This window comes from Electrona antarctica (assembly GCF_951216825.1).
Source record: "Electrona antarctica genome assembly, contig: scaffold_80, whole genome shotgun sequence".
Classification (NCBI taxonomy): Eukaryota; Metazoa; Chordata; class Actinopteri; order Myctophiformes; family Myctophidae; genus Electrona; species Electrona antarctica.
This window is the reverse complement of record NW_027638308.1, coordinates 103,982-122,204: the sequence shown is the minus strand read 5'-3', so window position 1 is coordinate 122,204 and position 18,223 is coordinate 103,982. Positions and strand designations below refer to the sequence as shown.

General features: G+C 49.2%; 1 protein-coding gene across 1 annotated transcript in view; it reads left to right on the top strand.

The window, feature by feature from the left end:
* ccdc138 (coiled-coil domain containing 138) overlaps positions 1-18,223 on the top strand; it is a 76,793-nt gene that overhangs the window by 15,595 nt on the left and 42,975 nt on the right. The window contains exons 6-8 of the mRNA XM_079531063.1: positions 6,850-6,938; positions 7,168-7,207; positions 14,573-14,692. Coding sequence (XP_079387189.1) covers positions 6,850-6,938; positions 7,168-7,207; positions 14,573-14,692 — 249 coding nt within the window. The remainder of the gene's footprint in view (positions 1-6,849; positions 6,939-7,167; positions 7,208-14,572; positions 14,693-18,223) is intronic.

Here is an 18,223-nt window from a genome sequence, read left to right as displayed (position 1 = left end):
CGACACTTCGTCGGGTTGGCGGTGAGCCCGGCGGTGCGTAATGCGGCCAGTACCGCTTCTACTCGCTCTAGGTGTTGGGCCCAGGTCGAGGAGTGGATTATTACGTCATCGATGTACGCAGCCGCGTATTCTCGGTGCGGACGGAGGACTTTGTCCATCAGGCGTTGGAAAGTGGCCGGCGCGCCGTGGACTCCGAACGGCATCACTTTATATTGGAATAACCCGTCGGGGGTCGTGAACGCGGTCTTGGGCCGGGCTCGGGCCGTCAATCTCACTTGCCAATAGCCCTTTGTTAGGTCCAGTGTGCTCACGAACCGCGCGGGACCTAGCCGCTCCACGAGTTCGTCGATTCGTGCCATGGGATACGCGTCAAACGCCGAGATCTCGTTTAGCTTGCGGAAATCATTACAAAATCTCAAGCTTCCGTCTGGTTTTGGGACGAGCACAATGGGGCTGGACCAGGGGCTGTAAGATTCTTCTATGACTCCTAATTGCAGCATTTTCTTTACCTCCTCGCGAACCGCTGCTCTCCTGGCCTCGGGGATTCTATAGGGGCGGAGGCGCACTATTTTCCCCGGCAGCGTGTCGATGTCATGTTGTACGACGCTGGTCTGGCCTGGCAGTTCAGAGAACACGTCTGTGTTCCTATTCAGCATTTCCCGGACGTCCTGAACCTGCGGGGGGGCCAGGTCTTCGCCTATGGCCACTGGCGGGGTCTGTGGGGAAATGACAGTTAGCAATGCCGGTAATATTGGTGCCGCGTCGGGCACATGCCATTTTTTTAACACATTTATGTGGTATACCTGCGTCTCTTTTCTTCGTCCCGGTTGACTGACGCGATAGTTCACCGGGCCGATTCTCTCTATCACCTCATATGGTCCCTTCCAACGAGCGAGGAACTTACACTCGGTCGTGGGTATGAGAACTAACACTTGCTCTCCCGGGTGGAACTCTCGTATGAGCGCGCCTCTATTGTACACGCGCGCTTGGTCTTTCTGCGCTTTCTCCATGTGCTCACGCACCAGTGGCCAGATGCGCTTTGCGCGCTCCTGAAGGGTGGCGACGTGCTCTATTACGCTGCGTAACGGGGACGGTTGGCTCTCCCAGGCCTCTTTGGCGAGGTCCAACAGGCCGCGGGGTCTCCTCCCATACAGGAGTTCGAATGGAGAGAACCCTGTGGAGGCCTGCGGGACCTCACGGATCGCGCACAGCACGTACGGGATGAGGCGGTCCCAGTCTTTGCCGTCCTCCTCGGCTACTTTCTTCAGCATTTTTTTTAACGTTTGATTAAAACGCTCCACCAGCCCGTCGGACTGGGGGTGGTAGACGGAGGTTCGGATCCGTTTTATTTTTAGCCAGCGATAGAGCGCCGTCATGAGTCTGGACATGAAACAGGTACCCTGATCTGTCAGGATCTCGTCCACGACCCCCACCCTGCTAAACAATAGCATGAGTTCGTGGGACACCGTTTTGGCCGTGGCGGTGCGCAGAGGAATGGCCTCCGGGTAGCGTGTAGCGTAGTCTACTATGACCAGTATATATTTGTGGCCCCGGGCCGACTTGGGCAATGGTCCAATTACATCCATTGCAATGCGTGAGAACGGCACGCTGATTATGGGCAACGGTATGAGGGGGGCGTGGGCTACGGCGCGGGGGCCACCAGCTGACACTCCGGGCACGATCTGCAAAATTGCTCAACATTTTTTTTCACGCCCGGCCAGTAGAAACGGGTGACAATTCTGTCATAGGTCTTCTGGACCCCCAGATGCGCTCCTAACTGGTGTGAATGGGCCAGATACATGACACGCAACACATATTCTTGTGGTACTAGCAGCTGCTCTACAAGCTCTCCCACCTTGTCCTTATAACAACGATATAACAGGCCGCGCTTTACTACAAAACGTGGTAAAGAGTTCTCACTCACCCCAGGGTTCAGGACGCCATCGATGGCCGCCACGTTGTTCCGGGCGGAGCCAAGGTTTGGGTCGGCCCACTGGGCGCTGGCGAATTTCCCGCCAAGATGAGCCGGGGGCGTGTCGAGCTGGGGGAAATGAGTGAACGGGTCATCGCTTGCTTCTGCGTCCGGGGCCTCGACGGTGGCGGGCGGCGTGGCGCTGGGCCCGGGTCGGTCGGGGTCCGTGGAGCTCTCGTCGGACGGGCCCTCGGTCGGGACCCCCCTGAGGGCCGGGCAGGCCAGGCGGGGGCCGGTCCTTCGTCGGCCCCGGCGGCGTCGTCCCCTGAGGGGGGGTCCAGCCCGCCAGTACTTGCGGAACAGTGAGCAGTCGGTGCCAATCAGGAGGGGCACCGGGAGGTCAGGGACCACGCCCGCCGTGACTTGGGCATCGCCTCGTGGAGTCTGCACCATGAGCTGCACTACTGGGTACTGTCGAACGTCCCCGTGTACGCAGGCGACTGGAAGGGTCGGGGGCCCGGTGCCGGTGGCGAGACCTTCCCTTACCAGCGTCACCACACTGCCGGAGTCGATCAACGCATGGGTGTCTTCTCCATCCACGCGCACCGGGATGGTGGCGCGTCTCAGACTGCCCCCCGTGTGGAGGCAGGGGCGGCCGGGGTCATAACTGGCTGCTGACGCCATGGAGGCGTCCGGGTCGGGTGCCCGGTCCGGGCAGGACCAGGAGAGGTGGTCTCCTTGACCACACACGTAGCATCTCCTGGGCTTCTGTGTTCGCTCGGTCTGTTGACTAGGGGGGGGGGGGGCGGTTGCGCGAAGGCGTCGGCGTCTGCCGCCGCTTCTCTCGTCCCTGTCGATCATCGGGCTTCTGGGTTGGTTCGCCACGCGTTTGCTTCGCCATATCGTTGCTCACCTGGTGGTTCTCCAGCAGGGCCACCAGAGCGTCGGCGGAGGTGGGGCTAATGCCTGCAGCATATTCTTTGGCCTTGGGTGGCAGTGCACGGATGGCTCGGTCGACCACTATCCTCTCTAACCATGGCATATCCTCTCCCGTGGTTAACCAGTTCTGTGCCAACCTCATTAAACTTGCGATCTGGGGCCTGGGGGCTTCGGAGGGCGTAAACGACCAGAGATGGTACCGGTGGGCTCTGGCTGGGAGACTGTATCCCAGGCTTGACAAAATGGCCGCCTTTAACCGGACGTAGTCTTGGGCCTCTCTAGCGGGTAAGTCGGTATAGGCCCGCTGGGGCTCTCCTGACAGGTACGGGGCCAGGATGTTGGCCCACTCTTCTGCTGGCCAGTGCTCCCTGGCGGCGGTGCGTTCGAACACCTCCAGGTATGCCTCCACGTCGTCCTCGGGGCCCATCTTGGTGAGCGTGCCCCCTCGTGGTCGGCGCTGTTCGCCTTCACGTTCAAAGGTGCGTGCCAGGTCCCTGACCGCATTTTGGAGTTTTGCCTGGCTCCTGAGTAGAGCGGCAATGGCGTTTCCATGCTCCATTGTCGGCGATGATTTGGGTCGGGAAATACCCACACTTCTCCACCACTTGTGATGATTCTGAGATAAACAGGACACGGGGCAATGGTCAACCAGAGTCTGGGCCTTTTATGGCCACGGTTTTTATTTTGTACAAGTGATTCTCAGGCAGTCTGAGAGACAGTTCCGTGGACAGGTGGTGGGGCGAGGCCCTTTGTCCTCGGGCTCCCGGTGTCCGCCCAGGCTGCAGGGGTGAGAAGGCACTGTTATACACTGTGTACAAGTCACAAATAATAGTACTGGGGCCTCGGGTCCGCCCGAGGCGATCTACCAGATTTAGCAAATAAACCCTCTTCTTGTCCTCTTCCTCTTTCTCTCTCTCTCTCTCTCTCTGTGGGCGGCAATAGCGGCAGCGAGCCGCCGGGTGGCGCTCTCTCGCCAACAGACAGGTCAATAGCGGGGTCTGGCCCACCGTTCTCTCCTCTCGCTCTTCAGCCAAATCAAACAAATAAACCGGGCTTCTCTAAAGTCTCTTCAAAAGGTGCGCTCTCTTCTTTCAGAGCGCATCAGATTAACAAAGGGGGGCGGTGCCCGTTTAGCGACACTCGAACAAAAGCTGGCCAGGCTCGGTTGCTATGGTGATCTTCGACACTCTTCTAATGCCAGAATAGAGAGAGGGGAGGGCGTACAACCTGAGTGGCAGGTAGGAGGCCGGGAGGAATGGGGGGTCCTCTAGTCACTCTCCTCCTCCGCCTCGGCGTCCGGCCCGCTGTCGTCACTGCTGCTGCTGCTGCTCGCGTTGCTGCTGTTATTGCTGCTGCTCCATAAAGCCTGTGAACGGACAGAGTATGAGTATTCGGATAGCCATCCAGACATGTGTGGTGGATGGTGGCGGGGAGGAATAGATCCGTGCACTTACCACCAAAGGCTTTTGCTACGAGCGCGCTGTCTGTCTAGCCGCTCTGCGTGGTGAACCAACCTGCTCTGACCCGCGAGCCGGCAGGCGGTTATATATTGGTTCAGACGCGCAGGTGCGGGTGGTTACCTGAAGAGTAGGCATTAGTGTCAGCTGGCCGAGTAGGAGGTTGGGCAGGTAGGCGTGTTCTGCTACGATGCCTAGAGCGGCTCTCTGTACTCTCTGTACTCTCTGGCGCGCCTGTCTGAGTGGCGCGCTACTGGTTGCCATGGCGACGTGTGACTGTGTATGCCGGTGGTTGTCGCCGGAGACGCCACAGTATATTAAGCTATGTTAAATCCACTGTTGCCCACTATTAGTATTTCTTACTGAGTTGTGCTTGCTAATACTACTAGCCTACATAAAAATATAATACTGTATAGGCCTATTTGATATTTTTATATATATTCTTTTATAAAAAATGTTTTATTATTATTTTTGAGTGGTGCAACCACTCCCTTACGGAGCTATGTGTGTGTCTGGGTATGAGCACACAAATAGCATGGTTGTTTTTCACCATCTGTGCGCAACCTAACGTATTAACTGTATATTAACTGTATATATGATGCTTTCGGGGGGTGCCAATACATTACCGTGACAGTACAGTACAGTAGAGGGTACAGTAGAGGGACCGCCACACGGTAACTCTGTCATTTCTCAACCGTTTCGGACGCGGCACGGCACGCCGGAACCGGCCCGGCCCCCTGGGCGCATTCCTGGGGGTCTGGAACTCCCCCCCCCCCCCCCCCGCGCGAACCCCCTCACGGAGTTGCACCACTCACTTCACACAGGTGTGATTTTTTTTGGGACTCATAAGAATTTTTTGGGACTCATTTGAATGACCACCTGTGCATCCCGGGACCCATTACATTGAAAACCTATTTACATCACTGCAATGCGCCCCTCACTTCACATGAGTGTGATTTTTTTTAGGGGCACACTAGCCCCTCCTGTGTCCAGCTTTTGGTGTGTGTAACCCAAATCTTGTCCTAACACAAACATTACATTAAATCCCGTTGACGATGAAAGGACAATTGTGAGTGTTTCTGATGACGAAGGTGAGGACGCAAATTGTGATTGGCCGGAATGGGATGATGTATGATGATAAGAGCGCCCCTCACTTCACATGGGTGTGATTTATATACAGCTTTTGACCCCACATGTCTCTATTTGCCAATTGACAATGAAAGGAGAAATTAGGTCAAATGTCCGCCAAATCGTGTCCTCACACGTCTCAATATGTCCGCCAAATATGATACATTTGTCACAACAGGCATTCTGATTAGCCAGTATGACAGTATACAAAGTATAAAAGTATATACCTGTATAGTATACAACTAAGTATAAAATAGGGCTTAAGTGGTTTAGATTTGTGTGTATGTGTCCTGAGCATGACGTTAAACTGCTCCGTTGTAACTAGGGATGTCGGGGGTTAACCGGCTAGCCGGTTAGCCGACCGTTAAGAAATATCCGAGTATGCTTATCAGCTTTACGGTTAATTTGCATAATAATAAATGCGTGTTCTGATCTTAAATGCCTTTTATTTTAGATCGTTTTTAGTAATAGTACAACATAAACATTACAGAGACTGTAGTTGTCACTGTACAATACTTTAAAACAGTTGTCATGTTGCACACATGCGGCATGCCTAAAATTGCTGTTATTTGCGCCGGCCAGCTTGTCACACTCCAGGCTGCATAAACAGCAGCGCTCGGGCGCTGTTTTCTGCCCCCGCAATGTCACATCTCATCTCGCTGTCACTCGCTTAAAAAACAAAAATCAACAACCGTTAATTAACCGGATAATGCCATCGGCTACCCGGCTGGCAAATGAACCGTTACCGACATCCCTAGTTGTAACTACCTCCGTTAATGTAGTGGGTCCAGATTTAAGGTGTATTTGCAACCTCTGTGGACACTGTGTGGTTCAACACCATCACAACCTCTGTGGACACTGTGTGTGCTTCAAGTTCGCAAGCTTACATACAGTACTATACAAGGCACTGCTCACCGATGGAGTATATAGTATGCCGTATACAGTATGCCGGTGCTGACCTGCTGGCCCTTCCCATGAGCAGATACCGGGAAGAGAGGCGTCAGACCGTGCGTCCGTCCGCTGTCGGAACAACAGTGGGTGGACTTTGGGCCCATGGGATCAGCCACGCTGTGGAGAACGATATGACACCGGGTGGCGATGCAGGAGTGGACTGGGAGACTGGACCTTTGGTGGTCCAGCCTGGGACACACCCACGGACTGGTTGTTGGAGGGGGTTTGGAACTTGGGAGGCCTACACCCTACACTACTTGTGCCCATGGATTGGAATGCTCAGTGACACGATATGCTTGTTGTATCGTGACTGACGACACATGCCTTGATTTTGTGGATGTAACTTTGCTGCACCTGAACTATTTATGTCCTTGTATGCAACTTCCTCTGTGTGGACATAAATAAATTGTTAAAATGTGTGTGTGTGTGTGTGCGTGTGTGTGCTTGCGTGTGTGCGTTTAGGCGGAGCGTGTAAGCCAGCAGCAGTGGGAGCAGGAGCTGGAGGGGAGAGAGAGGAGGATACGGCAGCAGGAGGAGGAGACCCTGGGGAGGTTGAGTGGACTGGAGGAGACGGTGCACACCCTGCAGCAGGTGAGGAGGAGACCCTGGGGAGGTTGAGACGGTGCACACCCTGCAGCAGGTGAGGAGACCCTGGGGAGGTTGAGAGGCCTGGAGGAGACGGTGTACACCCTGCAGCAGGTGAGGAGACCCTGGGGAGGTTGAGAGGCCTGGAGGAGACGGTGTACACCCTGCAGCAGGTGAGGAGGAGACCTTGGGGAGGTTGAGCGGACTGGAGGAGACGGTGCACACCCTGCAGCAGGTGGACCAATCAATAGGCTCTATGCACACAGAATATAACTCCTACTCCCGGGCCCCTTCCTTCACAGGTGTTACCGACGATACTAATTAAGCCTCTGTTAACCCCCTATAATTCTGAGCGTGTCCAAATGGAACCATACATGGACCCGAAAGGTTCCATTTGTACACTCAGAGTTACAGACTCGTATAGGGCCATTTGGAACCCACTCAAGGACACTTGAGACCCACTGGTGTAGCACATAGAGTATAAAGAAGGATAGAGACTGATCTGGCGCGAAGCTCCGCCCCCCACCGCTATTCATGGCGTTTTGAAGCACCCGGAAGGACCTTCTACTTCCGCCTTTTTTTCGATTTGGGCACCAAAATTTGGTGCCCAAAATGCGGAAGTGCAAATGCGCTCAACGTTAAAGCCCAGCTGCACGGGGTTTCCCAATCATACTTCCACGGGTCCGCCTGCAGTCCCTCCTCTTTCCACTAGGGCCCAGTGCTTCAACGTTGGAGAGCCTCACTGGCCCCATGGTGTAGCAGAGTTGGAGCCAACATGCACAACAGCAGCACCCTGACTCTGGTTGTCCAGAATGGAACAGAGCCTTCATTAGTATCATTAACACTGACTCTGTTTGACCAGAATGGAACAGAGCCTTCATTAGTATCATTAACACTGACTCTGTTTGACCAGAATGGAACAGAGCCTTCATTAGTATCATTAACACTGACTCTGTTTGACCAGAATGGAACAGAGCCTTCATTAGTATCATTAACACTGACTCTGTTTGACCAGAATGGAACAGAGCCTTCATTAGTATCATTAACACTGACTCTGTTTGACCAGAATGGAACAAAGCCTTCATTAGTATCATTAACACTGACTCTGTTTGACCAGAATGGAACAGAGCCTTCATTAGTATCATTAACACTGACTCTGTTTGACCAGAATGGAACAGAGCCTTCATTAGTATCATTAACACTGACTCTGTTTGACCAGAATGGAACAGAGCCTTCATTAGTATCATTAACACTGACTCTGTTTGACCAGAATGGAACAGAGCCTTCATTAGCATCATTAACACTGACTCTGTTTGACCAGAATGGAACAGAGCCTTCATTAGCATCATTAACACTGACTCTGTTTGACCAGAATGGAACAGAGCCTTCATTAGTATCATTAACACTGACTCTGTTTGACCAGAATGGAACAGAGCCTTCATTAGCATCATTAACACTGACTCTGTTTGACCAGAATGGAACAGAGCCTTCATTAGCATCATTAACACTGACTCTGTTTGACCAGAATGGAACAGAGCCTTCATTAGTATCATTAACACTGACTCTGTTTGACCAGAATGGAACAGAGCCTTCATTAGCATCATTAACACTGACTCTGTTTGACCAGAATGGAACAGAGCCTTCATTAGTATCATTAACACTGACTCTGTTTGTCCAGAATGGAACAGAGCCTTCATTAGTATCATTAACACTGACTCTGTTTGACCAGAATGGAACAGAGCCTTCGTTAGTATCATTAACACTGACTCTGTTTGACCAGAATGGAACAGAGCCTTCATTAGTATCATTAACACTGACTCTGTTTGACCAGAATGGAACAGAGCCTTCATTAGTATCATTAACACTGACTGGGCAGCGGTGGCCGAACGGTTTGCGGAGCGGTCTTGTTATCGGAAGGTCGCCAGTTCGAATCCCCGGACCGGCACCACCGCTGAAGTGCCCTTGAGCAAGGCATTGAACCCCTACCATGAAATGTTCTATGAGCAGGGTCTGGCTGTAAACAAGCATCTCGAGCTTAGTACATTCACCCTGGGTAAACAAAGAACTTTGCTTTGCTTTACTCTGTTTGACCAGAATGGAACAGAGCCTTCATTAGTATCATTAACACTGACTCTGTCTGACCAGTATGGTCAACACTGATGAAGGTGTGTGCAAAAAGCCCATTCAGCTCCGTGCCGGCACACATACTGTACTGTTCTGTTTGTTGATTCAATGATGACCAAGTACTTTAACTCCAACGCTTCTTTATTCAGTCAAACAGGTGTACAAATGATCTGACTTCCTGTCTCTGTGTGCCCTTATATGGACACACTACACTACACTGACACCTTGTGGTTAAAGATAATAGATCATGATCATGATCATCACATCCCCCTTTCTGTGAAATAACCAATAATGCTATTTCTCTCGAAGCACATCACAAGGCAACAATAATCAGAATAAAATTAATACACTTAGGTAGTCAGCATAAACGATAATTTGACTTTCCATTCCTGCAATAAACCTTTTACAATGTAACAATTTAACAATGTTTTTCTGTCTGTTTCACAAGCTCAGTCTGTCAGGCTTTTTGCTTTCTCTTGTGGATCTCCTAAGAACATGAGTATATGGTGTGGGTTGTGTATCTGTGATAGGTGGAGAGATGGACTCACTCGGTGCTTCACTGAGCTCCTCAACAGTCTCTGGTGTTTTAAGAAGACTGAAGATCTGTCCTTCCTCTGTCCTCACAGTGAACGATCGTGGAGGCTACTTCTTGAAGAACTGTGGCTTTTGTTTTCCATCCACCAGCTGGCTCTTCAATCCTAAGTGGAAGCTGTTTTGCTGCTTTGTCATAGAATGACTTCTGCTTTATCTTTTGTTGTAGTAGCTTCTGCTCCAGTTTCAGTTCCAGATGTTTATTTGGCTTTCACATGCATGGCAGTGTAGTATGCAGCTTTCTGTTGTTCAGCAGCTCAGCAGGTGACAGGCAGCAGCGTTCTGTTGTTCAGCAGCTCAGCAGGTGACAGGCAGCAACGTTCTGTTGTTCAGCAGCTCAGCAGGTGACAGGCAGCAGCGTTGTGTTGTTCAGCAGCTCAGCAGGTGACAGGCCACATTCAAGGTGTGTTGCTCTGTAGGTGAGTAAAGCTAGGTAAGGGTCTGAGTCACTGTCAGCAGCTTTCTTCAGCAGTTGCTTTAAAATGTGGACTCCCTTTTCAGCTTTCCCATGTGACTGTGCATACAGAGGACTAGATGTCACGTGCTTAAAGTCATACTGTTCTGCACATCTCTGCCACTCCTTGCTATTGAAACAAGGTCCGTTGTCACTCTGGGCCACATTAGGTATCCCTTGTCTGGAAAAGATGGATTTTACATGTGTTATATGACACAGCTTGATGATGTGTTTGAGAGTAATGCCATTTCAGGGAAGTATGTAGTAGTAGTAGTACTTCAGATGAAACGAGTCCATTCCTACTTTCTGCCATGGTGTTGTTGCTGGCACATGCGCTAGCACCATAGGCTCTTTGGTTTGGTCACATCCGCTAGCACCATAGGCTCTTTGGTTTGGTCACATCCGCTAGCACCATAGGCTCTTTGGTTTGGTCACATCCGCTAGCACCATAGGCTCTTTGGTTTGGTCACATCCGCTAGCACCATAGGCTCTTTGGTTCACATCCGCTAGCACCATAGGCTCTTTGGTTCACATCCGCTAGCACCATAGGCTCTTTGGTTCACATCCGCTAGCACCATAGGCTCTTTGGTTCACATCCGCTAGCACCATAGGCTCTTTGGTTCACATCCGCTAGCACCATAGGCTCTTTGGTTCACATCCGCTAGCACCATAGGCTCTTTGGTTCACATCCGTTCCATTCTGCATGTTCTCCATGACACGCTGCAGCTCTGTGTCTGTCGCTGTTTCAACAGCTATCTCCATGGACTTCTTGTCTGACACAGGAAGTGCAGCAGAAACCATGTTCACATGGCATTGAACATCTGTTGTACTCTCACACCTCCTTGTGGGTGCTCGTGAGAGCGCGTCGGCAAGTATCGGGTGCTTTCCTGGTGTGTATATATACCAGCTCAAAATCATATCTCTGCAACTTCATCATGAGACCTTGAATGTCATTTAAGTTCTTTTTGATAATCGCTACTAATGTACGATGATCTGTCTCCACAGTGAAGGAGGGTAACCCATATATTTAGCTGTGAAACTTCTCTAGACCAAACACCAAGCCCAAGCACTCTTTTTGTATTTGAGCATATCTGCATTCAGTCTCTGTCATGGTTCTGGATACATAGGCCACTGGTTTCCAATGCTCACCTTCAGTCTGTAGTAGAACAGTAAGAACTCCACCGATTCCATTTTTTGATGCATCTGTTGACACCTTGATCCTCTTGTTTGGGTCAAAGAAAGTCAATACAGGTGCAGTGGTCAGTGTCTTTTTGAGATTCTCCCACTCACTCTCATGTCTGGCTGTCCATTTAAACAGATTTTCCTTATGCAGCAGCTCACGAATGCAGGATGTTTTGACTGATAATTTGGGAATGAATTTGCCAATGAAATTTAGCATGCCCATTATGCGTAACACACCTGACTTGTCTGTGGGCTTTGGCATGCTCTGTATGGCATTTATTTTTTCTTGATCAGGCTCAACACCTTGTGCAGAGAGCTTGTCTCCCAGGAAGACAATTTCTTGAACAAACTGACACTTATTTTGGTTGAGCTTTAGCCCATACGTGTTATGTTCCTTGATTGTGGACCCCCAGCAGACGATGTCATCAACATAACATCTCACACATCTTCTAGTCCCTCAATGATGTGTTCCACTGCTCTGTGGAAGATTTCAGAAGCTGAGATTTTTCCAAATGGGAGTCTTAGGAAACAATATCTCCCGAAAGGCGTATTAAAGGTACAGTATTTGGTGCTGTCCTCATCTAATTTCAGCTGCCAGAAACCTTGTGACATGTCAAGTTAGTTTTGGCGCCCTGCCATCTCCTCACGTTTTAGAATTCCCGCTTAATCTTCTCATTGAGATGTTTTGGATCCATGCATAATCTCAGGTCTCCATTTTTCTTCTTTACACACACCGTGGAGTTGACCCAATCTGTTGGTTCCTCAATCTTTTGAATTACTCCCAATGTTGTCATCCTGTCCAGCTCTTTCTTTGAGTGGAGCTGGAACTCTCCGTGCGGCATGCACAACAGGCTGTGCATTTTCTTTCAGCTGTATTTTGTATGTGAACGTCAATGAACCAAAACCCCTGAAGACTTCGGCATAGTTCTTTACAACGGAGTCCACAGAGTCACTTAGTGCATTGTGAGCCCTGAGCGGACACCGACACACAAGGCAGGATCAGAGTTGGCCACCTCGGCCTCGGTTTATTGTTACAGACTCGCTTTTCAACAGCGCGGAATTAAATGCAAACTCAAAATGTCTTTTATAATAACTGAAATCTTTCTCTCTCCTGGCGTCTGTTATTCAGGCAGGAATAGACGGGGTAGTTAGGTTCCTTTCCCCTAACTGCGCTAAGTGAGCTGATAATCACACTCTGGATCCCCAGGGTGGACCGGTACTTCGTTCCCCGTCAAGACTTCCCTGGGGTAGTGGAACTCTCTCGTTATAGATTCGTTCGGGGTGGCGGGTTACCTTTAAGGAGGAGAAATGTGGGCTTTAACATGAAGCTCTCATTAACATTTATATATGCCTGGGGTGAGAGAATGGGTGAGATGTCTCTTACCGCTGAGCATGCCCCAACTGTCCCTCTCAGAAGTCAGTGGGGAAGGAGAGCAGGGGCAGTCAGTCCTTCCTTTTTATCCTTCCCTGGTAGCGTGTCGCAGGTGCGTATACGCTTGGCCTTGGAACTAACAGGTAGGCGGGGTAGTACTTCTGTTCAATGACGAGGCCGAGCGGGCGTGTTCTTCTTGGCTGCGCTCTGCCTCCTCCCCACTGGCTGTCAGGGCACCCCACAGCATTTACAGCTGTATTGATGCGATTGACACTATTTTCACTAGGCCCAAACTTTCACAGGTTTTTTTTTGTTAAACTATTTGGTCCCGTATCACGTAGTCCCTCAGAGTATCACAGAGTCCCTCAGAGTACCAAACTATTTGGTCCCGTATCACGGAGTCCCTCAGAGTATCTCAGAGTACCAAAGTTGCATGTCTGAGCTTTTAGCTTCAGAAAGTTCAGATCAGTGAGGAAACTGTCAAAAGGCTCACACTGTTGCTGCACTCGAGATCGAAACACACATCTCTCGTTGTCTCGTTCTTCTTTGGAGAGCAATGTTTGTCAAACTTCTCGAGCACTTTATCCAAGTTATTTTTGTCATCCGGCTCGTCATAGACAAACGTATTGTACACTTCAATGATATGATATGAACTTTATTTGTATATCGCTTTTCAAAACATAGTTCCAAAGTGTAAGATTAAAAACAGCAAGAAACAACAAACGGTAACAAAATAAAAATAACATATACAAATGGCTATAAAACAGTTAAAAAACAATCTGTGTAAAGGTGGGTTTTCAAACGTGACTTAAACAGGGGGACGGATGGTGCTACCCGTATGTGCACTGGCAGTGCGCTCCACAGGCTGGGTGCCCGAGGGTAACTAGGTTTGTTCGAGGGACATCCAGGAGAGCCTTATCCGAGGATCTAAGGATGTGCCCGGATTTAGGGAGGCACAGCATCTCATCTCAATAGCTTGTGGGCCTGTAGCATTACAATGGCAGCTTGTGCGATATACAGCTGGAATTGCTGTTTGACCCATTCTGACCTGAGATCAGATTCTAAAAATGTCTTCTACATCCTGACAGTTTTCTGAAAAAGCTATGTTTCTATGTCAGTGGTTCTTCGATTTTTCAAAAATAGAAGACCTACAAGCTCATAGCGCGCCAGCTATGAGCTTGTAGATCTGCTATTTTTCAATAGCTAAAGCATAACATAATCATAATTCTCGCCCAGAATGGGTTAAAGGCACGCCAGTTGCTGTCGACATTTCCCAGTCAGCTTAGTTCAAACGCTCTGGTTTATCCAATATACTGTATCCATGTTGATTGGCGCAAATTGCTTCTTTGCTTTATAGTTGAGTTTTTACTCCTGGTACCCTGTTCTGTTTGTTGATTCAATGATGACCAAGTACTTTAACTTTAACTCCTTCTTTAGTCAATCACACAGGTAGACAAATCTACTCTGTCCGACCTGACTTCCTGTCTCTGTGTGCCCTTATATGGATTTCACTACAGACACTGACACTACAGACACTATGACACCTTGTGGTAAAAGATAATAGATAATGATCATCACACATACTGCTGCTGCTGTGCACACCTGCTGATGTTAAAGCGTATTTACTCTGTGTGTGTGTGTGTGTGTGTGTGTGTGTGTGTGTGTGTGTGTGTGTGTGTGTGTGTGTGTGTGTGTGTGTGTGTGTGTGTGTGTGTGTGTGTGTGTGTGTGTGTGTGTGTGTGTGTGCCTGCGCGTGTGTGTGTGTGTGTGTGTGTGTGTGTGTGTGTGTGCCTGCGTGTGTGTGTGTGTGCCTGCGTGTGTGTGTGTGTGTGTGTGTGTGTGTGTGTGTGCGTGTGTGCGTGCGCATGTGTCACCAGAAACATCAGCAGGAAGTGAGTCAACTGCAGGCGACGGTCCGTGACAGGAGCAAGGAGAACCGGAGGCTCAGGTCCAGCTTCGACGCCATCAAGGAGCAGAACGAGACCATGAAGAGACAGGCTAGTAGTAGTTAGTAGTTTTGACGCCATCAAGGAGCAGAACGAGAACATGAAGAGACAGGCTAGTAGTAGTTAGTAGTTTTGACGCCATCAAGGAGCAGAACGAGACCATGAAGAGACAGGCTAGTAGTAGTTAGTAGTTTTGACGCCATCAAGGAGCAGAACGAGAACATGAAGAGACAGGCTAGTAGTAGTTAGTAGTTTTGACGCCATCAAGGAGCAGAACGAGACCATGAAGAGACAGGCTAGTAGTAGTTAGTAGTACCATCAAGGAGCAGAACGAGACCATGAAGAGACAGGCTAGTAGTAGTTAGTAGTACCATCAAGGAGCAGAACGAGACCATGAAGAGACAGGCTAGTAGTAGTTAGTAGTACCATCAAGGAGCAGAACGAGACCATGAAGAGACAGGCTAGTAGTAGTTAGTAGTACCATCAAGGAGCAGAACGAGACCATGAAGAGACAGGCTAGTAGTAGTTAGTAGTACCATCAAGGAGCAGAACGAGACCATGAAGAGACAGGCTAGTAGTAGTTAGTAGTACCATCAAGGAGCAGAACGAGACCATGAAGAGACAGGCTAGTAGTAGTTAGTAGTTTTGACGCCATCAAGGAGCAGAACGAGACCATGAAGAGACAGGCTAGTAGTAGTTAGTAGTACCATCAAGGAGCAGAACGAGACCATGAAGAGACAGGCTAGTAGTAGTTAGTAGTACCATCAAGGAGCAGAACGAGACCATGAAGAGACAGGCTAGTAGTAGTTAGTAGTACCATCAAGGAGCAGAACGAGACCATGAAGAGACAGGCTAGTAGTAGTTAGTAGTTTTGACGCCATCAAGGAGCAGAACGAGACCATGAAGAGACAGGCTAGTAGTAGTTAGTAGTACCATCAAGGAGCAGAACGAGACCATGAAGAGACAGGCTAGTAGTAGTTAGTAGTTTTGACGCCATCAAGGAGCAGAACGAGACCATGAAGAGACAGGCTAGTAGTAGTTAGTAGTACCTGAAGTCTAGGATCTGGAATACACTGTTGATTTCGTCGACTAAAACTAAGACTAAAAATGTTCGTCGACTGCCTTTTTTCACTGACGAAAACTAAATGATAACTAAGCTATGATGACTAAATATATTGACAATTTCGTCAACAGATAAAAACTAGACTAAAATGTTAGGAAGGGACTAGTGGACAAGAGATCCACTATAAGTAATTTTACACTTGGTTGCATCGCGTCGCAGCGTGACACGTGAGCTTGTACAGTATATCGGCTATTTTCAGAAAGTGTAAAATCAGTCATTACGACGGCATCAAGGCCCACACAAATATATTTTTGTCGACTAAATCAACTAGATTTAGTCGACTAAAATCTTATGACATTTAGTCGACTAAAACTAGACTTAACACTAAAACATTCCAGGTGACTAACATGTGACTAAAACTAAATGAAAACTATTCAAAAGCCTATGACTAAAACTAAAAATCTAAATTTGCTGTCAAAAACAAAATAACACTGCTGGAAGTCGTGACGACCACTTGGACCACCCAGACAGTAGAGTCCAGGGGTCCTCAACTAGACCTTGGACCACCCAGACAGTAGAGTCCAGGGGTCCTCAACTAGACCTTGGACCACCCAGACAGTAGAGTCCAGGGGTCCTCAACTAGACCTTGGACCACCCAGACAGTAGAGTCCAGGGGTCCTCAACTAGACCTTGGACCACCCAGACAGTAGAGTCCAGGGGTCCTCAACTAGACCTTGGACCACCCAGACAGTAGAGTCCAGGGGTCCTCAACTAGACCTTGGACCACCCAGACAGTAGAGTCCAGGGGTCCTCAACTAGACCTTGGACCACCCAGACAGTAGAGTCCAGGGGTCCTCAACTAGACCTTGGACCACCCAGACAGTAGAGTCCAGGGGTCCTCAACTAGACCTTGGACCACCCAGACAGTAGAGTCCAGGGGTCCTCAACTAGAAATGCTCAAGGTCCACTAATAATTTTTGAAAAAGACTAAGGTCCGGTCCCATGAGCGCGGCGCGGGCCACGCAGCGGCCAGCGGAGAGCGGGGCTCTATATTTTTTAGTACAGTCACACCAAGGCAAGCTTATACGAATCGGATCCCCTCCCAAACAACCAATACTGGGGTGCAGAGTATGGAAATAAAATGTTTCACAAATATTCCCCTCCAAAAATTCACAGCAAATGAGAGGTATTGTGTTGAGGCACAAAGAACACTTTTATTTTGTCAAGTTTCAAACCCCCCCCAGGGTCCACAGAGAGGTGGTCCGCGGTCCAGCCGTGGACCGCGGTCCGCCTATTGAGGACCCCTGGTATAGTGTCAAGAAGCGGCAAGGTGCCTTCACAAAAACATGCAGTAATCCTGGTCTCTAAACTGCCTCCCCCTGGCCAGCCGGGGCGCCTGATGGAGGGGAAAGGAACTGGTTGGAATAACGTGTTCCTTCCACGCGCTACGTCCAACCAAGGAAACTCCCCCCTGTCAGGTGTAAAGGAGCGACTTGGACACTCAGGCATGAAGGAAGCATGAGTTCAAGTCCGTTGCTCTCCCCATGTCCCCCATATATGGGGACTAGGTTGGCGGAGGGTGTGTAGAGCCCAGGATCACATTAGATCATTGACACAAGGGTGAAAAATGGGTTACAAAATCGTGGGATAAAAAATTATATATAAAAAAAAGCGGCAAGGTGGTGGATGGAAATGGCGCTCGTGCGGCTGCAACGTGCAGCGTCGGCTAAGCGTTTCCGTATTTTTTTTTGGCTGATGCGTCAAGTTGCAGCCGCGTGTGAGCGTCTTTCCACCAGCTGTATAAGTGGTTCTCATACTATTTCATGTCGAGGACCCCAACAATTATATGTAATTGGCCGCCGACCCCCATCTGAAAATATGTTGTTTCAGGGACCTCCTCCCCGGAAGCAAAGATTTGAGTTAAAAAAACGTTTGCTCTGAAAGAATATATATTCAAAGGTTTGCACCACATTTTCACGATGTTTAAAAAATATTTTTCAATAGCTAACTTATAACATAATGCTTAAAACACCAAAAGGGGTTCCCGTCATGAATGGGTTTAAAGACTCTGCTCTAAGTGGCATCTTGACGCTACTTTGAGCACATTTGACCAACAACTGAATGCATTTTCTTTAATTGAAATTAAATTTGTATTTTATTTAAAACATTTTCTAACAAAGATTGAAAGATAAATCGGGACGTGTTATTATGCCGGTACTGATAAATTATATGTAATCAAATAATGTCGGTCTGGCTCTACAAAGGGTTGCATTTAAAACAAAATGTTGATTGGCCTATTTGGGTGTACTGTTCTATGAACCCCTCTGGCCACAGGGGGGCACTGTGGTATAAGACATCTCCATTTGGACGTTGCTTTGACCTGCTTGCAGTGGCCTAAAGCAGTGGTTCCCAAACCTTTTCACGTCAAGGACGCCCAAATGGACACTGACGAGCCCGCTGACCCCCATTTGAAAAATACATGCCAGGAGGCAGGGACCCCCCATAAGAGAAGATGTTTA